Consider the following 21,873-nt stretch of genomic DNA (forward strand, 5'->3'; position numbering starts at 1 on the left):
GTCTTACTTCCCGACGAAGTAAAAATCTGTGAAAGTGAGTTATAGTCCCACTTTTAAAATCTAATATTTTTGGGATGAGAATACATGCAGGTTTTATAAATGATTTACAAAATAGACACAAGTACGTGAAACTACATTCTATGGTTGAATTATCGAAATCGAATATGCCCCTTTTTATTAAGTCTGGTAATCTAAGAATTAGGGAACAGACACCCTAATTGACGTGAATCCTAAAGATAGATCTATTGGGCCTAACAAACCCCATCCAAAGTACCGGATGCTTTAGTACTTCGAAATTTATATCATATCCGAAGGGTGTCCCGGAATGATGGGGATATTCTTATATATGCATCTTGTTATTGTCGGTTACCAGGTGTTCACCATATGAATGATTTTTATCTCTATGTATGGGATGTGTATTGAAATATGAAATCTTGTGGTCTATTGTTACGATTTGATATATATAGGTTAAACCTATAACTCACCAACATTTTTGTTGACGTTTAAAGCATGTTTATTCTCAGGTGAATATTAAGAGCTTCCGCTGTTGCATACTAAAATAAGGACAAGATTTGGAGTCCATGTTTGTATGATATTGTGTAAAAACTGCATTCAAGAAACTGATTTCGATGTAACATATTTGTATTGTAAACCATTATGTAATGGTCGTGTGTAAACAGGATATTTTAGATTATCATTATTTGATAATCTACGTAAAGCTTTTTAAACCTTTATTTATGAAATAAAGGTTATGGTTTGTTTTAAAAATGAATGCAGTCTTTGAAAAACGTCTCATATAGAGGTCAAAACCTCGCAACGAAATCAATTAATATGGAACGTTTTTAATCAATAAGAACGGGACATTTCAGTGAACTCAAAGTGGAAGTATGTTTTCTAAAATGGTCATCTAGACGTCGTTCTTTCGACTGAAATGACTACCTTTACAAAAAGTTAATTATTTTGTAAAAAAGAATGTTTTTCGTCGGTAAAGCGTGGTGAGTGTTATTATTCAGTATTTTTGGTTTTAGTAATGGGATAAATAATATTTAGAATTTAGAATATAGGTATAAAGTGGGGGTTTGATTTATATTTAATTAGAATATAGGTATAAAGTGGGGGGGTTTGATTTGTATTTAATTGAAAGTTAGAGGGTTAGTTTTGTGAAGAGCGAAAATATTAGTAGTAGTATGCATTCCATATTAGACAAATTTTGTGTAAGAGGTAGTATGTAAATGTAAATTTTGAAAGAAATAAGGGAAAAGGGGGAAAAAAAAGTGGAGAGACGGAATTCGTTTCTTTTATAGAGGAATTTTGAATTGAAATTTTCACTTATGACCCCTTAACTATGCTCAATTAACAACTTTTTATTATTTAATATTATTCTTATTATGAATTATTTAAATATTATATTTTATTCTTGTGCATAGTTGACTCGTAATTTTTACACCGTTGCGTCGAGCGTTGAGAGTTGGTTCATGTCCCGGTTCCGGATTTTCGAACGTCCTTTCGTACAATTTTATATCGTGTACTTTGCGTTTTGTAACTTGTACTCTTGTCATTTTTAGACGTTCTTCATCAATAAATTGAACCTTTTGAATTGTATCTTGTACATTTGAGCTTTTTGGACGTTTTGGTCTTTCAAATCTTCGTTTTTGTCTTTAAATCTTCATTTTCGAGCGATTTGCGTCTTTCGTCTTCGCACTTATTTATTTAACTATTACAACTAAAAATAAGGAAATTACATTTAAAAACTTTACATATTGGAACGATATTGCTACTAAATATATGTTCATTTGGAACACTATCAGTAGTACTATTTAATATTTCATTTTTCACACACCCAACCCCTAACTTTCATTAATATTTAATATTTCATTTTTCACACACCCAACCCCCTAACTTTCATTAAAATACAAATCGAACCCCCCATTTTATACCTATATTCTAAAATATTATTTATCCCATCACTAACACTAAAAATATTGAATAATAGCACTCACCACGCTACTACTGTGCTACTTTTTTTTTGTCTCAAACGATAAAAAAACAACTTTCATAAAAGGAACAACCCTTCAATGATACCAAAAGATGTCAAAAAATATTCTTTTTTACAAAATAGATCAACTAACTTTTAAAAAAAAAAAAAAACCGAATGCTAAAAGAAGCAACTTTCACAAAGGAACAACCCTTCAATGTTAGATGTCGGAATTTTTTTTTTTTACAAAATAGATCAACACTTTTTTTAACTCGCATTAAAAACGAAGTCCTCGACGCGAAGCGAGGCTTCAGAACTAGTTAGTAATAAAAGCTATAAGATTGTGTTTGAACACTTACCCGAAAAAACAAAAGCTGGTTATTGGCGCCACCTACCATCCATCCATATATTTTTGTCATAATTCTCAAATCCCAAAATCCACACATTCTCATTCTTTGACTTTGTTTCTTGATTCAAGTTCAACCACACCACTAAACTAACCGTTATCAAATCTCAACGCACGAACTTCAAATCTCCTAAAACCCGACCCGAATACCAAGTCAAGTTCGCTGCCACGTACCCATCTCTCCTCCTTGAAATTTTGCTTTCTTTCTCCGTAAATTAGGTCAGATTTCAACCCCTCAAATACCCTTTTTACGATCGATCTGTTTTTACAGATGATTAGTCTTATTCGATTTTAAAGTTTAAATCTTTGTCAAAATAGTCATGAATTTTACACACCCTTTTTTATTTCTTGTTCTTATGTCTCTGTTTCCTCTGTTTTCTTGCTTCCATTAGAATTCACTGTTTTTTATAATAAAAAGGCAATTTTTTCGCATGAATTAAGATTACCCATTTTGATATTGTTAGTTATGGATTCAGTTCTTGAGTTTTTTTACCCAAAATTTATTCTCTCTGTGGTTGGGTTTTGGTCTCTTGTTTCCACTTATTTTCTTCACTTACTTGGTTATGTAAGGTATATATATTTTGTCTTTTTATGTTTAGAATCATTATATTATATATATGATATGCTACACATGATAATGAATAATGTGTTTCTTAATTTATTTGGATATTTTAATATATAGTTTTAGAAAGAATGGTGGTTCTTCAAAGGGGATATCAAATGATTCAGAGGTTGTATTAACAGAAGCCATGGAAGAAAAACAAGATTTTTTAGAGGTTTCAAGTAAAGAAAATAATGGGGTTGATGAAAAAGAAGATGACACTGAGGACCCTGAGTATTCACTTACTTTCAAGTTTCCAACTTTTGAGGAGTTCAGTAAAAAGCATAAAGATTTATATGCAGATGAGAAGAATTTTAGTGAAAATATTGATTCACATGAGGTTTCAATGGAACCTAGTGAAGTTGATGAACATTTGAATGTGTTGGATGAGGGTCAAGCCCTTGAATTTATAGAAATGTATGTATATATTTTTGACTATACAGTAAAGTAGTTTGTAAAGTTTGCATTTTTAAAGATTAAGTTTGGCTTTTGTGTAGGTTTGATGATCAAAGGGTCAATGCTTTGGAAGATCAAGAATGTGTTGTTGAGAAAACAATGGTTGAAGGTTCAAGTGAGAAAAAGATTGAGGAGGTAGAGGAAAAAGAAGAAATTGATACTTTTACTGAAGATAATTTGCAAAAAGTTGCAGATGGAAGTGTTGATTCATTTGCTGATTCAAATATTGATTCATTTAGTTCAAACGGTCCTAGTTCGTCAACAATCGATTTGCACCTTGAGGATAGATTCTTGTCTGATGGGGATTTCGAATTGATATTTGATGAAAAAGTTCAAAAGGATAAGTTCTTATCTGAAAATGACTTTGGTGCAAAATCAACTAATGCAAATGGGAATAAGAATACAACTGCAAATGGAAATGGGAATGGGAAGAGTTTATCAAATGATACAACAAACAAGTTAGAATGTTTGTGGGAACATCAGGAATTGATTGAGCAGTTAAAGATGGAGATCAAAAAGGTACGAGCGGTAGGGTTACCGACAATATTTGAAGAATCAGAATCACCTCCAAAGATGATGGAGGAGTTGAAGCCATGGAAAATTGACGAGGTGTACCAACATCAACATGGTGGAAATAAGATGGGTGAAGTTCACAAGTTTTACAAGAGCTATAGAGAAAGGATGCGTAAATTCGACATTTTCAATTACCAGAAAATGTATGCTATAGGTACATAAATCAATCAATCTTTCTTTTCTATTTACATCCCTAAGCCATACCATTACTTGCTTTGCTAGTTGTTTAGTTGATCAACTCTAATATATAAATGGTACGTGACACCTCTAAATTTAGCCGTAGGACCCTAATATAGAAATTGTACATGACACCCTTAAATTTAACTATACTCGTGTGTTAGCAATAGGTTTGGTGCTGTTACTTCTGAGTGTTGCAGCCTATTCTTTTATGATAAGTGAGTATTTAGGTTAGGAAAGGGGAATATGAAATGGGAATGGGACCCACTTTATCTGGTTAGGTGGGGTTTTAAGGGAAACACAGATTATGGGATCTTTTCAGGTTGAAATAATAATGATGACTATGACTATGGAATAGATAAAGGTATCTATCTTTTTCGGGTGGGGGGACAAGAGAGGTTATGGGTGTTGGTTTATTAAACTATGATGTGAAAAACTTTATGTGATCAACTTTATAGCTTGAAATACAAATCTTAAGCAAATAACATAGAGAGTTAACAATATTTTTTCAACAATTTCCAAAGTTGTGCATTAAGAACTTGTACAGTACAAGCCCACAATGAACATTTTTGGCGGATTTATCAAAATGTGTAGCTGAACATAAACTTAAGTGCATCAAGGGGTATCTTGAGGGGCCTATTGTTATCATATATACGAAATTTAATGGATTAAAGAAGTAAATTCAATTCAATTATTATTATATGGGATAAGAAATTACAGTACTAAATATGTTATTGCAATCCTAAAGGATTTGCACTTATGGAGGGATGTTTTTTTTTTTTTTTTTTCTTTTTTTTTTTTTTTTTTTTTTTGAAAGGCAAGGTTAGTTGTTAGTTGTTAGTTGTTAGACTCGGACTTGGGTCACTCTCGAATCCATGAAACATGGATACCAATGAAGCAAGGCCTCATTGGCACTTATGGAGGGATGTTGTTTCCTTTATTTGAAAACTTGGTATTTGGTTTATTTTAATAGTACCAGAAGGATACTTTAAACTGCAAATTTTGACCCATTCTATGTTTCTTGAAAAGTTAACAATTTTGTATTATAATTTGTATAAAGCTTAATAAGAAGTTGATACCAGCATTATAATTCGACCAACCAAACAAGATTTCCTTAAATACTTTAAACTACCATCTATGATTATGAATTGAAGTTTGTAGCTGCAATAACACGAGTCTATATTAGTTGTTTGTTTTGTAATTGTCAATCTAGCTACTTTTTTTAATATTATAATTGATTTCTTTAATATCACTCATTACCGATCCCACAACATCTTGTTTGGTACCCAGATTCTTGTTTATCTGTTAGGACATTTACCTAAGTAAACTCTAGTCATACGCCCTTTTGTCCTGTAGTTAAAAAATGACAACCATCACATTCGAGTTAAAAAGTTAAAATTATATTAAGTGTATAATTTATACTAATATAGTGGTTGGAGTCCTGATATCATTACAAAGTTAAAATTATATTAGTGTTATGATATCTTTTGAGTTTGACAAATTGTGTTTGAATCATACAAGTCAGCTATATTTTATAACCAATATAGTTGTGGGTGATTAGAAAGTTTAGAATTTGATCTGTATATGTATGTATGATTTACAGGCTTCTTGCAGTTAAAAGATCCAATTTGGTCACCTTCAAGTTCAAAATCTTCAATTACTGAAATAGCAACACTTTTTAGCCAAAGTTACACAGCTAAAAAAGGCAAGAAACAAGAAGACGACCCAACAATTGTGTTTATCAAAGAACTTCAGAGTGATCTTGAAGTCGTGTACGTTGGTCAAATGTGTCTTTCATGGGAAATCCTACATTGGCAATACGAAAAGGCGTTGGATATATGGGAATCTGACCCACGTGGGGTTCGAAGGTTTAATGAGATCGAAGGCGAGTTTCAACAATTTCAAGTGTTGATGCAAAGATACGTAGAAGATGAACTTTTTCAAGGTCCAAGAATCCAGAATTATGTTAAGAATCGTTGTGTGTTCCGTAATCTTCTACAAGTTCCCGTCATTAGAGGTAAATACATTATCATTTCGAGGTAACTGGTCAATACGGGTCAAGGTTGCAAAACTTGCTATTTTAGTACTACTTGGTCGGGACTTTGGAGGGAGTAATCGGCAATTCGGGGATTAATCGGATTAAACTTTTTATAGATCTATATAATAAAATTTCAAAATTATGTGTAAATATAGAAGAAAACCATAAACATGAACTTTAACATATTTGTCTAAGAATGTAAACTTACTCGTTCATTTGTTCAAAAACTCTAAATTTCTTGTTTAAAATTCTTACTTAAATGTTGATAATTTTTTACTTTGACCGACTTTGACTAACAAATCTGATTTTGACCTATATACCTAGGTTGACCAATGAATTAAACGGATTTTGAAAAATCGAATCGGGCTGTTTTTAGAAAGGAGTAATCGGAGATTAATCGGGAGAAATCGGTTTTTTTTTTTTACAATAGTGATACACTGATACGGGTTACTATTCGGGTGAGGTTGACCAAGAACTTTTTATGTCAACAATTTTCCGTTTTCCATAATAATCATGAAAATTATATGTTTCATATAAAATTTGTTCAATCAAATAAAATGAATGACTTGCAGATGACCACCATTCGAAGAACATGACGGCCAGAAATGAAGTTGTAACTGATATAACAAGTGATGCACTGGTCGAGATTTTAGAGGAGTCAATCCGCATATTTTGGCGATTCGTTCGTGCTGACAAGTATAAAAGGCAAGCACCCGTTGAATTTCAACAACCCGAGGATGCTCAACTCTTCATGGATCTCCAAAAAGATTTACACAAGGTTAGATCATCACATGTCTACTACACAAAAACTACAACCTAAAGAAAAATTAAATCTTGGTGACATTTTATTAATGATATTACAGAAGGAAAAGAAACTGAAAGAACAATTGAGAAGTGGAAATTGCATACTAAAGAAATTAAGAAGTTGTAGAGAAGATGATGAAACTGAAGATCAAGTGCTTTACTTCTTTTGTCAAGTGGATTTGAAGTTAGTTTCAAGGGTGTTACAAATGTCAAAATTAACAGGTGACCAATTAATATGGTGTCATAATAAACTAAGTAAAGTTAGTTTTGTCAACAAGAAGATCCATGTTGAACCTTCATTTTTGCTTTTTCCTTGCTAGTTTTGTATCTCATATCTTCACCATGTACAGCTTATTCTTTTGACATCAATACTTAGGCTGAGTTTTAGCTTTATTTTATACTCCGTCCATTTCAATTTAATTGTCCACAGATAAAAAACAAACAGTTTAAGTAAATGTCATAGAAGTAAAAGAACCGTAGTTTCTGTTTATTTTTCACATTTACTATTACTTTTTCTTTTGCTTTAATCATATCGACATACATAGAACTTAATTTTCTTATTATTTTTTATTTATGAAAGTGGACAATTAATTTGACACATATGAAATGTAGGGATAGAGGGAGTAGTTATCTAGATTTTTCGACCTTCATTTAGCACAAGCTAGAAACTCTAATTCAGAAGGCGAGAAACATATAATAAATAAATTTAATTTACATTTTACATCTTTATATAATATCTTACAGAATATAATATATAATATTATAGATATAGATATTATAACTCAAATATTTGACACCACAACCATCGTAACAAACATTTTTTTTAAAGACAAGTTGTCGGGATAATTTTAGGGGGACTTCTACCTTAGCGATGATCATATAACGCACCTTAGCGATGATCATATAACGCGCACACATATTTTTGAAAGAAAACTTGAATCGCATTGTACGAATTCGATCCTTTTCAGGCAGATGAATTACAAACCATTGTAACAAATACAACAATAGTTTACAATATCATAAAAATTTATTGACTTGTATCGTACGATCATCTATACCATTTATAATCTCCAATCTATAATATAAATCAATAGAACTTGCGAGCATAGGCTAACGGTTCCTCCTAAATGATCAACTGACGTTTAAAAAAAATAAATATAAATCAATGATAATGTTAATGTGAAATGAAACTTTTTTTTAATAAACGACTTTTTTTTTTTACTGTGATTACCTCTTCTTCTAAAACGTTTCGTATTTGATATCTTATACTCGTATGTTAAACATTTAAATTCAAAGTATCTTAACTCTTAATAAGCCAATAAATCGTAATGCCCCGTAATAAATTGATATAAGAAAAAAATATTCCAAGATGAATATCAATGAACGCTTATTAACGTGCACAGGTTTAAAAAATATCGTATAAATATTACAGTAAATATAGTACAATACACAATACACAGGTAGATTTTAGCAAATTTAGGGATTAATCGACGATTTGGAACAACAATGAGTTCACAGAAAAAGAAAAATTTTCAAATCGAAGCGTTTAAACATCGTGTTGTTGTGGATCCAAAGTATGCTGAAAAAACTTGGAAAGTAATTGAAGATGCGATTCATGAGATTTATAATCATAACGCCAGTGGCCTTAGTTTCGAAGAACTTTACAGGTTATTATCAATCCTTCTTTTTTAATTTAGGTTAAATTTTATTCAATTCATTTCGTACTTCTGTTAAAACGCCGACTTAGGGTTTTGTTTGCTTGTATGATTCTCTATTTGCTGATTGTAACTTACTAAGCTGTATCAGCTATGTATATCTGTCATAATTTGATTTAATTCCTAATTTGATTAGCGATGTATTATATGATTTTAACCATGAATTCGTCGTAATTACGCCGCGTTAGGTTTCGTCTATGAAGCTGAGCCTCACCTGTAGCCAGTTGATCAAATAACATATTTTGTTCAGTATGTAACACAGCTAAGTTATTTTACTAGTAGGACATATTTCAATTGCTCATGGCTTATAATGTTTTCGTAATCACATTATAAGTGTTTGGATACCGCTTCGTTTGGTGATATGTTAGAGGATAAGTGCAATTAAGCTGATGGAGTGGTGCATACTTTAAACACAAGTTTTACTATATGCCCTGTGCCCCTGTATATATGCTTATCATATTATGGCATTCATACAATTCTGTTAAATTTGTTATTATGGAGTGTGCTCGACTGCTCGTTATAGATTAAGCTATCATAGATCTTTGGTTCAAAATGTTTAAGTTGATAATGTTCATGTTGTGTATGTATATATATCCAGAAATGCATACAATATGGTGCTGCATAAATTTGGAGAGAAACTATACTCTGGCCTTGTGTCAACCATGACTGCTCATCTAAAAAAAATAGCAGTATCAATTGAAGTGTCTCAGGGAGCGTTGTTTTTAGAAGAACTAGACAAGAAATGGGCTGAGCACAACAAAGCGTTACAAATGATACGAGACATATTGATGTATATGGATAGAACTTTTATCCCCAGCACACATAAAACTCCGGTTCACGAGCTTGGACTTATTCTATGGAGGGATAATATCATTCATGCTATCAAGATCCAAACGAGGCTGAAAGACACACTTTTGGAGCTCGTCCAGAGAGAAAGGGGTGGTGAAGTAATTAATCGGGGTTTAATGAGAAACATAGTGAAAATGCTAATGGATATAGGTTCACTAGTCTATCAAGAAAACTTTGAAAAACCTTTTCTTATTGTCTCTGCTGATTTTTACCGAGCTGAATCTCAGTTCTTTATTGAAAGTTGTGACTCTGGTAAATATCTTATGAAGGCTGAGAAACGTTTGAATGAGGAGATTGAGCGAGTGTCGCATTATTTGGACTCGCGAAGTGAAGTCAAGATTACAAATGTGGTGGAGAAAGAGATGATAGAAAGCCAAATGATGAGATTAGTTCATATGGAAAATTCAGGGTTGGTTAATATGCTTGTGGATGATAAATATGATGATTTGGGTCGAATGTATAACTTGTTCCGCAGAGTGCTAAATGGATTGTCGTTAGTAAAAGACGTGATGACTTCTCATATTAGAGAAACGGGTAAACAACTTGTGACTGATCCAGAAAGATTAAAAGATCCTGTGGACTTTGTACAATGTCTGTTAGATGAAAAAGATAAACATGATAAGATAATCAATCTTGCTTTTAACAATGATAAAATGTTCCAGAACGCATTGAATTCGTCTTTTGAGTACTTTATCAATTTGAATACTCGATCACCTGAATTTATATCTCTGTTTGTGGATGATAAGCTGAGGAAAGGGCTTAAAGGGGTTATTGAAGAGGATGTAGAGATTGTACTAGACAAAGTGATGATGCTTTTCAGGTTTCTTCAAGAGAAAGACGTTTTTGAAAAGTATTATAAACAACACTTAGCAAAAAGGCTTCTTTCTGCAAAAAGTGTATCTGAAGATGCAGAAAGAAGTTTAATTTTGAAGCTAAAAACTGAATGTGGGTATCAGTTTACTTCAAAGTTGGAAGGTATGTTTACTGATATGAAAACTTCTGATGATACAATGCAAGGTTTTTATGAAGCATATGGACACGAGTTAGGTGATGGGCCCATGCTCGCTGTTCATGTTTTAACAACCGGGTCTTGGCCCACCCAAACAGCCACCACCTGTAACCTTCCTTCTGAAATTTTAACTGTGTGTGATAAGTTCAAGACATATTACCTTGGGGCCCACAGTGGACGCAGGCTGTCATGGCAAACAAACATGGGGTATGCTGATATAAAAGCTACATTTGGTAGATGTCAAAAGCATGAACTGAACGTTTCAACATACCAAATGTGTATCCTTATGTTGTTTAACAATTTAGATGGGTTGGGTTATAGAGAAATTGAACAGGCTACTGAAATACCTTCTGCAGATTTAAAGAGATGTTTGCAGTCTTTAGCTTGTGCTAAAGGGAAAAACGTGCTTCGAAAAGAACCTATGAGTAAAGACATTGGTGAAGATGATGTTTTTTTCTTTAATGATAAGTTTTCAAGCAAGTTTTATAAGGTGAAGATAGGTACGGTTGTGGCTCAGAAAGAATCTGAACCTGAGAAACAGGAGACAAGACAAAAAGTGGAAGAAGATAGGAAACCGCAGATTGAGGCAGCCATTGTTAGGATCATGAAAGCAAGACGGGTTTTGGATCATAACAATATTGTGACAGAAGTTACCAAGCAACTGCAATCAAGATTTTTGCCAAATCCAGTTGTGATAAAGAAAAGAATTGAGTCACTTATCGAGAGGGAGTTCTTAGAAAGAGACAAAGATGATAGAAAGTTGTATCGATATTTGGCTTGAACTGAAGAAAGAAAAAAAAGAAGATACCTGTCTTGTTACTGTTTTCTTTTTGCAGTTTATGTTCTTGTGGAATTGAAAGTAAGCTGATTTTACGTATGGATACCTGTTTCGGGCCTATATATTTCTGTATGACTTAGTTGCAAGCACAGATCCCTTCTTAATGATATTTGACATGGTTAAACTTGGTCAAGGTAAATATGATCCGGTCCCTAAACCAAAAAATATATACCATACTAGACTATATGAGAACTACTGCTAGTGATAGGGAGATCAGGTTCACTTTTTCTTATATCATGGTATTAGAGCTATACTCATATATCCTAGCATCTTACTAATATTTGTTAGTTATCCTTTGAGAACCTACCAAAAGACATTCAATTTGATTACTGTTTTGTTTGTTTGATGGTTGTAAAAGCAGATTAACACATGCTAATCTGGTATTACTTATTGCATTGTTTATGGTCCCAAACTCCTATTAATTTATTCAGGTAATTGGGTTTCATACTCTGGTCTCTGGGTGGTCAAGAATAGCTATGTAGTCATTATCAGTGTTGTAAAAACTCGATTACTCGCCAATTAATCCCCGATTAATTATTTTTAGGAGCAATCGGTTCTGATTTCCAAAAATCCGTTATTTAGACTGTCAACGTCAATTGATGGATCAAAATCGAATTTGTTAATCAAAGTCAGTCATAGTAAAAAATGGTTAACATTTTAACATGAATTTAAACTAGAATTTTATAGTTTTGAAGCACAATGGACAATTTTAGACAATTATGTTAAAACTTATCTTTATATTTATGATTTTTTTTCTATAGTTACACATATAATTTTTAAAATTTAATATTTAAATGTATACAGTACAATCCGATTAATCTCCGATTAATCCCTGAATTGCCGATTAATCCTTCCAAAGCCCCGACCGATTAATCCCCGAATAGCGAATTTTGCAACCTTGGTCATTATCATTATCATATATATACTAGTTATGGTGAGACTGTCGTTATTCACAATAACATATATATACTAGTTACGGTGAGACTGTCACTATTCACAATGACAGTCCACCGTAATTAGTATATAGTTCAAGCGTATTCTCCGTTCAAAGTGGCAGTCTACCGTAATTAGTATATAGTTCAGGGGTAAAATGGTAATCTGTCATTTTTTTATATAAAACAATTTTTTTTAACTTTGTTTTCTTTTCATTTCAACTTTTTATTCCTTTCCTTTTTAATTGCTTTATTTTCTTTATATTTAAACCATCAACCGACCAAAATCACCTCCTTTTATTAACAGACTAAAATCACCCCGCAGCGAAACGCGAATATATTTCTCTCGTTATGCCTAATTACTACCATGTTGCATGTTTTCTGATCTAAATTGATGAATTTTCATGTTCAGGGAATCTAGGAAGGCCCATAATTATCAGTTAAATGTACGCCGTCTAACAAGGTTATCTCTTGACTGTTTCTCCAAGTGTGCTATTATTGAGATTTGAATCTGAAATATCTTGTGAGAATATTATAACGTTAACCACTAAGCCATTTTATAATTATAAGAATGTTGATGTTGCGTCCTACACTTGGAGGTTGATACAACTACTTATCAGACGTCATTATCTTAAGTATAATCTTTTGGATTCACTTTGACCAACTTTATTTTGTTTGTTGGGTGTTCGAAGACACATGTCAATCTGGTTTTGTTAAAAAATGTTTTTGGTTATGAAGCAAATGAGATGTACTCCACTATTTCATAATTTTATCAAGCATAATTGATGTAACTTCAGTATCTAATTAGGCAATTAGATTTCATAATTAGTGGGTGGTCAACATTAATTAGCCTTTATCTATTTAAGTAATATGAGTATAAAATTTTCATTGTCTAATTATTGGATGGTCAAGATTTATTACCATCATATCATTTGCATGTTTTCTGTTCAGATTCTTCCTTCCCATAATGCAATATTCTCCGTTGTTGGTTATGAGTTTCCTTTTGAATAAGCGTACTCTGGATATGATTGGGTGGTTCAATTATTAGTGAACCGTTAATTACTTCTTAACTATCGTTCAACAGAAAATAAGCAAAAAATATAAATATAAATATCATATTAAATATATTAAAAGCTGTAGGTGTGTTGGACCAGTGGCAAGTGCCCATGTTTCAGGTTCGACCAATGGCCATGTGTAAGTTGCTGCTCCATCATAACATTCACTTGGCCCATTATACCAAATATGAGTAACAATTCAACATCACAATAACCTCCACAAATTAATTTAACAAAATTGATTGATTTGATGATATCCCAATTTGTTGTATTGATCAAATGAATGTTGATGTCTTAGTGTGTTGGAAAGTTTAACTTCGTGAGTTTTCTGGCTAAAACATACAATTATAACAACTTCGTGTGATTGATAATTTATACTTCCTCCGTCTCAAAATAATTGTCAAACTTTCTATTTTTATTTGTCACAAAATTATAATACATTTATCTAAATAATCATTAAATATCATTAAAGTTTCAATTATGTCATTTTTAATTTTGAAAATTCAACTTTAAATATATCAATTAATTTATTAGTTACTCTTTATAACCGAATTAAATGACGAGCAAATTTGACAATTTATTACTATATTTTAAATATAACAAAAAGTTAAACATGACTGTTTTTTTGAGACGGATTGGAGTATAAAAAATCGATTGATTACTATTTTTAAACATATACTCCCCTATTTATTGCATGACACAAATATAGTTAAAGTGGCACACGCAACATGGGTGAACAAGAGCCGAAAGCCAACGGCATTCACCTTGGTGCGGTTACCCTTTCACATTTTCCATATCCCGTCAAATCGTCAATCTTTATCCGATCACCGCCACGTGTCACTTTTTTCACCTAAAACTCACCCTATATATATATATATACCTTCACAGCTCATTTTTTTCTAAATCAATTTTATCCATCCTTAATTAAATCACCATGACTGTCGTTAATCAATCACCGGAGAAAACCATTGCACGCAAAACGCCGGCGTTGAAGGTATTTCATCTCTTCGAAACCGATCGTGATAATTACGGATACGATGATACGAAAAATTACTCTCCGAAATTGGTGGTTTGGAATCTGAGGAAGAAGGACGTCAACGGCGAAGTTTTCAGTCGTCGTGTTCGTAATCAAATTGAACGAATTAGAGCTGAGGATTCACATCTAGGAGAGGATATCGGCGAATGTTTAGTTGCTAGGGTTTGTTACGCTAATCATGATTTAGGCGACGATGTAACCATGTTTACGAGGCCAGCTTCTCCTCTTAGCGGCCAAATTGCGGAGAGTATCAATATGGTTCAGTGATCATCCAACATATATATGTTTAATTTGTGATCTAGTCTAGTTATTGTATAATAATTTAGTTATAATACAGGATATATATATAGTTCGATAGAGGTGTACATATGTTTGTATATATGCATGAGCATCTAGATTTGGCGTCCATGATTTAATTGTGTGTTTGTTAATCTAAATTGCATCATATATATATTTTGTATATACATAATTTTGAATGTTTTAAGTAATTAACTATAACTATACATCAGTTTATAGGAGATAACAATGATTCAATTACAATCAAACGACAAAAATGAAGCTTTAACATAATCGAATAGGTTATTTAGTTTTTGAATTTGTTTTGGACTCAAGTCATTATCAATAAACAGGTTTTAGAGTTGATGATTTTCATTTCGCTTGTATAACACAATTATATATAGAAAACATGGATAGTTTTCCTGATCTAACGGCCGATAACAACCACCCTCGTACCACGCCCGAGCCCTTTGTTCAAATAAACTATATGGCGACAGAAAATTGTCTCTTAGCGGGTTTTTGTTCATTTGAGATGCTCCAAAGACTAACCAGATCACAAAGTCGAACTTTGAATTAGCATGATAAACACTGTTTTGCTAATTCATTCATAATTAATGACAATAAATATAAATATTCTTTTGTAAATCGGAGATCCTCTTTGATTATGCAGTGGCTTTTTCTATTGCGTATCAGCAACAAAATTCAGTATATCAAATCTGTTTAACAGTTTACTGATACAGAAAGATGATCCATTTCATTTTGAAAAACGGGAAACAGAGAATTACAATTACTACTAGCATAGGAATTGATTAAAAAACCAAGGAGCCCATTGTTACTTGTTACAAGGGACTTGTTACAAATCCACAAATATTCTTTGAATGTAAATTGGACATGGGCTGTCCAGAACAGCCCAGTTAACCCAACCACAGATTTCTTCCCATAAACAACAGACAAGGTGACCAAGACCTGAACCGGTTCCACCACCCACAGCATGGAACACTAGTCCACAATAACCTTGATGACTATTCGTTAAAATGACTGACTGTTTATTAGACCATTTGTTACGCAAATGACGCACGTCGTGGGTGGGCTTAGGTGGCAAAGAGCCACACCCAATTTTGATTTTACAGGGCGTGAATTTAGAGCGTGGGTGGGAAATCAACGGAGGAAACAAAATCTTGCAAGTTACTGTGATTGATCCTAAATTGTTTTTTATATTAATTGTTTTTAATAAAATTATTTTTATTATTTTTTTACTCAACTGTCAATTATATTTTACCACATCAACACCACACCACTATAGCATTATAATTTCAAACGACACTACTACGTCACCAGAAAAGTGCAATACCACTAACTCACACCATAACAAATGGTCTAATGCATAGAAACCCACGATCTGATGACTCACCAAAATCGCTATTGACGCGGTACATCAACATCCGGTCTCACAACGAGGTTATGCCCTCTACATGCAACGTTTAAATAAAAGTTTGCATTCATTTAGAATAAGTTTTTCACAAGTGGGCAATCACTAATAAAGTAAATTACCATCAATAGTCAAATACTAAGAATAGCAGTTTTCAACAAATAGAAAGCTTTTTTAAAGTAGTTAGTTTCCAAAAACAATAAGTTCCTAAAAATAGAAACTTCTTTAAATAGTAGGTTTGACTAGATAGTCAACACTATTCAAAACCAACATGAGTAAATAAACAAGTGAATGCAAAAGCAGTTTGAAACATGGCATGACAGACTTCATGCAACACCTTGTCAACTAGTAAGCAAACAGACAACTGAAACACCTTACAAACCTGAGAATAAACATAATAAAAAGTCAACAAGAATGTTGGTGAGTTATAGGTTTAAGTATTGTAACATTAAATAAAGTAAACCACAAGATTTTCAATGTTAAATTTTTTTATAAAAGGTACTACCAAAAATTTGAGCACCCGGTAACTAAGCTTAACGTAAATAAGGAGCACCCCTGATATAAAATACACCGATACATGTGTACCACTCAAATACTATACGTGCGTTAATTGCTGGCGTGGCCAACCCGTACGGGGTTTGTCAAACCTTATGGATCAGTATACACGTATTCGCGCCCACTACTTCGACAACCAGTAGTTACTAGTTACCAAAACTAAGGGATTTCTGTATCAAACTCATTGTAGAATAAGGTAAAAACTTGTGTCTATTGCGTAAAATAAAAATGTATGTATTCTCATCCTAAAAATGTAAAGTGAAAAAGGGACCATAACTCACCTTAGTTGCACATCAAAAGTTTTGATAACAGCCAATGTTTGAGTACTCAAGACAAACAACAGTGACCGCCTAAATATACATAAGTGGGTCAAATAATGTCTAACACAATGGGTCAGGCCATAGTGTATCACAATCCTAATACTCGAGATCGACACGCAAAAGTCATCAAAAGTCAACTCAAAAGTCAAAGGTCAAACCAAAAGTCAACTCATAAGTCAACTTAGGTCAATGTCACTAAATATAGTTCAACACTCACAATATAGTAGTAGCATTTAACAACATAGTAGTACAAGTAAAACGGTAGTGTTCGGTGCGTCACTACTCGTTTTCACCCAACTAGTGCACAACACTACTAACCGTTAAACAAACATGTATACTCTATGCCAAAGTCAAACATATAAGTTAAGGTCAAATTTCATAACATGGAAAAATGAGAAAATTCCATCTTCTACTTAGTATAATACTCAAGTTTCACTAATCAATAACTAAACATGTCATAATCATACACAAAAAGTTCGTCATATCTCATAATGGAATCATGGTACTTTCCAAACATGTAGATTAGCTCATTAGTTTTCTAAAAAGTCCTATCTCACTATCTAAACATTTATAGAACTCAAGATATATCAATTGTCCTTTATAGTGTTTTTAGTATGTTCGAACAAAATATTTATAAAAAAATCATAAAAATTTGAAATAATGCAAATTTGATTGAAGAAATTTAAGAACAAGTCAAACTATCTCTAAATCTAATACGGAGTAGTTTAATATACGAAGCTCAAATGAGTGGTAGACTATATGTAGCATATACCGCAACTTTGACCATATTTTGTTTTTAGCTTGATATCTTTTGTAACTCCAATACTTTGAAATTACAAAATCTTAATCATATTAGTCGTACTCTCAAATATCGATGATCCCTCAATTAAATACTTTAAATACTAAAAGTCAAACACGAACTATTATTAAACAAAAAAATAAATTAAACCATTTCACGACTAGTATCAATCCACCTTAAGTTTTGTCTTATTAACTAAATTAGATATCACTCGCAGCACCAATTTACTAATTTAAATACATAAAAGTACAAATTTTTATGTGTAAAAATCTTTTTGTGTAATACAAATTTTGCGACACTATGCTAAAACTTCTCCAATGTTTATGGCAGGTAAGTAAAGTGTAAACTACACAGCTGCTCACCCCCAAGTAATTGTCTTCCTATATCCGACATATACGTAAACAAATTTTTTTATATAAATGAATCTAGGTATAAATATATATAAAAACACATTTGTGTGTGCCTGTGTGGGTATATATATCTTCTTGCGTGCTTTATATAACCACATTTTCTTTGAATTTTCAAACATAGAATATACTCCTATCTACATACATCACAAACAATCACCATTAAGAAACAAAACTTAATCTAATCTTATAAATTAAAAGTTCGTTTATATAATGTCGAGCAGAAGATCAAGACAATCATTATCAGGGGCTTCGAGAATCACGGATGAGCAAATCGTACAACTCATCTCCAAGTTACAACAACTTCTTCCAGGCACTCGTATCCAACGATCTAACAAGGTTCATAATTAGCTAACTTTGTGTAATTAATCCTGTTTTATGCTATGGTCATTAGTTAATTAAACTTTTTATAAAATGTCTAATAAATATAGGCATCAGCTTCAAAGGTTCTTCAAGAGACTTGCTCGTATGTGAGAAGCTTGCATAGGGAAGTTGATGATCTTAGCGAACGATTATCACAATTGTTAACCACAATTGATGCTGATAGCCCAGAAGCTTCCATTATTCGAAGTTTAATTATGTAAAATGCACATCTTTATAATAGTTATACGATCTGTTAAGCATAGTTCGGGTACCTTAAACTCGATCATAGTTGATCTATCATCTCTGTAAGGTTTAATTTAATTAGTGTCCCATGTTAGGTGTAGTTGGCTTTTTTTAAAACGATAGTATTAAAGTCACTGACAGAGATCATTAGCCACCCACCAGATCATATCCATGTTATGTGTAGTATCATCATAGTTTTCTATCTGTCAAATAATATAATTTAGTAATTAGTAATAGTAATAAGTTAGTAATTACTAATTAAATAAAAAAGTACTCATATATAGTGTATCTTAAATTTTGTCGATGTATCAATAGTACGTGTCTGTATTATTATTGTAGGGGTGTTGATACAAAGATGGTAAGATTTTTACTATTATTTTTTAGATTTGTTTAAACATAATTAAGGACTAAGCTATATGCAATGACAGTAGATATTAGTAATTAATGGTGATTCTTAGTCCTCTTCCAACGCTTGGCACGCCTTCGTCGCTTAGGAAACCGCCCAACATAGCGGTGATATGTTCGCTTCCGTCCTCGTCGCCCTCCTGAGCATCGTGTTGTGGTATTTCATTTTAAGACATGATCTAGCACGGATGATAATGACAAAAAACTAGCCGTTTGTATTTCAAAGGGTTACTTTTTATTTATTTATTTTTATTTTTTTAATCCATTTAATTAATCTATAAATATATTCACATTTCAATCACTTTTAGAGACAATCTCCATTTCTTCAAACTCTTTCTCTCCAATTTCATATAATTTATAAAAACATGGATCACAATCGCAATCACAATCGTAACGATGAAGCGGATGAAATTAACGCATTATCGAATAGTTATAATTATATGGGTGCACTTGACATAACTGATAATTTGGATCAATTAAGTAATGATGAAGTCGATAATCGCACACCAATACCAAGAGCATCAAGAAGGTATTTATATAGAGATCGACAAGGTACCATGAGATGGTTATGGGGTGATTACTTTTCCGACACGCTCGTTTTTACCGCGGATAGATTCTGTAGAAGATTTAGAATGAGTAAGTCACTCTTTATCCGAATTTGTCAAGGTATAATTAAAATCACAGTATATTAATAAACGCTCCCTAGCAAGACGCTAAGGGAGAAATTACAAAGGAATAGATTGTCATAAGTTCCAATTAGAAACTAAATGACATCTATTTTTTAACCAACGAAAAGAAAATAAGCGAATTACATCAAATAAATTACTTCTACTACAAAAAGTGTCATCAAAGACGATTCCATTCCTAAAACGCCACAACGCCCATAATGAAGTAACAACCGCTGCCACTATCCGATATCTATACGTAGGGGATAAGTTCACACCTTCTAGCCAACTTAAAAAAGCATCCCATGAATTGAAAAAAGGTAACGAGCAACTTAACCAGCGTCTAACCTTTTGTCAAATCTCTGTAGCAACCAAGCATTCAAAAAATGCATGGTTGATTGTCTCGATCCCATTATTACAAACCTGGCATACTATAGAGCTTATCTCAATACCTTTCGCGGACAAATTCCAACGTGCCGGAAGAGAATTAAGCTTTAAACGCCATAAAAAAATGTTAATTTTCCTCGGAAGAAACTTGAACCAATCCGTTTTTATAGGGGCAGCCGGTAAAATGACATTATCGATATGGGTTCGAATAGTCTTGACCGTGTATGCACCATCCGAATTCAAAGTGCACATCCAATAGTCGTCTTGATCAGTAATCCCAAAAGGCCGAATAGCTTCATAAAGGTTCACCAGAGCTTCCAAGTTACGAGAACCGAGATTCTCCCTAGACCACACCCATTGTCAATCACCATTGACCCATTTATCACTAATAGAATCATTCTTGTTAACGTCCGGATGATATAGACGATTAAAACGTATAGATAAAACTGAATCCCCGCACCATACATCATGTCAAAACTTAACGTTTCTTCCGTTACCAATTTGTAAACGAATCACATCACCTGGCAAATAACCATTCATGGTGTTTTTTAAACAGGAAGACATAATATTAGTCCAAACTGTTGCCACATTACTCGCTACATTTTGGAAAATATTACCATGAATCGATTTAACAATAGACACCCAATAATCGTTCGGGTTAACGAGGTACCTTCATCTCCATTTATGAATCAAGGCAAGATTAAAAGCTTTGAGACTGCCAACACAATCAAAAGGAGCAAGAACAACGTCCCACTTAACCCAAGTCATTTGTTCTCACAGACTTATTACCACCCCAAAAAAATCTAGCACGAATAGATTCAAGACGCTTCAAAACTATTTCTGGACATTTAAATAAAGACATGGGATAGATGCCAAGGCTACCCATAACCGATTTTAACAAAGTCAATCTACCTCCCGAAGAAAGTAAACTAGCCTTATACGATGATAATTTCGACTGCAATTTATCGACTAGAGAATCCCAACTCACCTTTAGATTCATGTTAGACCCGATAGGAACTCCAAGATAATTTGTTGGAAAAGTACCAACACGAGTACCGGCTTCATTAGCAAACAAAACTACATCAGAATGGTTCACTCCAAATCCGAACACCAAAGACTTGTGCACATTAATCCGCAAACCTGATGCTAAACAAAATACTTCGAGGATTAGTAAGATATTTTTCAATTCTTGCCTTTTCCAATCGGATAAGATAATAACGTCGTCTGCGTACAAGAAATGAGATAAATGAACCTCATTCGACCCTACTTTTATCCCACGAATAATATTAGTCTCCATGGCACAATGGAACGCTAAGTGAAGGCCTTCCATGACAACTATAAACAAAAAGGGGCTTAGAGGATCACCCTGACGAAGACCTCTTTTAATAGGAAATTCACTGGTCGGAGAACCATTAACAAGCACCGAAGTTCTAGCTGATTTTAAACAACCTAAAATCCAACCACACCATACTTTGCCGAAACCCAAGGAAGAAAGTATAAACAATAAGTACTCCCAATTCACCGAATCATATGCCTTCTCAAAATCGACTTTAAAAAGCA

At 32.9% G+C, this 21,873-nt stretch overlaps 3 protein-coding genes across 4 annotated transcripts; all 3 read left to right on the forward strand.

Moving 5' to 3' along the window:
* The first annotated feature begins 2,419 nt into the window (after window positions 1-2,419).
* LOC139857770 (uncharacterized) lies at window positions 2,420-7,393 on the forward strand. Of its 2 annotated transcripts, none has more exons than XM_071846608.1 (6): window positions 2,420-2,600; window positions 3,064-3,399; window positions 3,480-4,165; window positions 5,792-6,205; window positions 6,799-7,004; window positions 7,090-7,393. In XM_071846608.1, the coding sequence occupies exons 2-6, from the start codon at window positions 3,131-3,133 to the stop codon at window positions 7,348-7,350; spliced, it is 1,836 nt and encodes a 611-aa protein (XP_071702709.1). In that variant the 5' UTR covers window positions 2,420-2,600; window positions 3,064-3,130; the 3' UTR covers window positions 7,351-7,393. The 2 variants fall into 2 exon arrangements, with proteins under 2 accessions (XP_071702709.1, XP_071702708.1); XM_071846607.1 differs by lacking the exon at window positions 2,420-2,600 and adding an exon at window positions 2,822-2,951.
* Window positions 7,394-8,485: 1,092 nt separating this feature from the next.
* Window positions 8,486-11,828, forward strand: LOC139857206 (cullin-3A-like). The gene is made up of 2 exons (XM_071845945.1): window positions 8,486-8,697; window positions 9,344-11,828. Exons 1-2 carry the CDS (start codon window positions 8,537-8,539, stop codon window positions 11,382-11,384), a joined length of 2,202 nt encoding a protein of 733 aa, XP_071702046.1. The 5' UTR covers window positions 8,486-8,536; the 3' UTR covers window positions 11,385-11,828.
* A 6,635-nt stretch (window positions 11,829-18,463) lies between these two features.
* On the forward strand, window positions 18,464-18,834 carry LOC139858390 (transcription factor ILI6-like). Its single transcript, XM_071847243.1, has 2 exons — window positions 18,464-18,589; window positions 18,682-18,834. Exons 1-2 carry the CDS (start codon window positions 18,464-18,466, stop codon window positions 18,832-18,834), a joined length of 279 nt encoding a protein of 92 aa, XP_071703344.1.
* Window positions 18,835-21,873: the final 3,039 nt, after the last annotated feature.

This window comes from Rutidosis leptorrhynchoides, chromosome 7 (genome assembly GCF_046630445.1).
Source record: "Rutidosis leptorrhynchoides isolate AG116_Rl617_1_P2 chromosome 7, CSIRO_AGI_Rlap_v1, whole genome shotgun sequence".
Taxonomy (NCBI): Eukaryota; Viridiplantae; Streptophyta; class Magnoliopsida; order Asterales; family Asteraceae; genus Rutidosis; species Rutidosis leptorrhynchoides.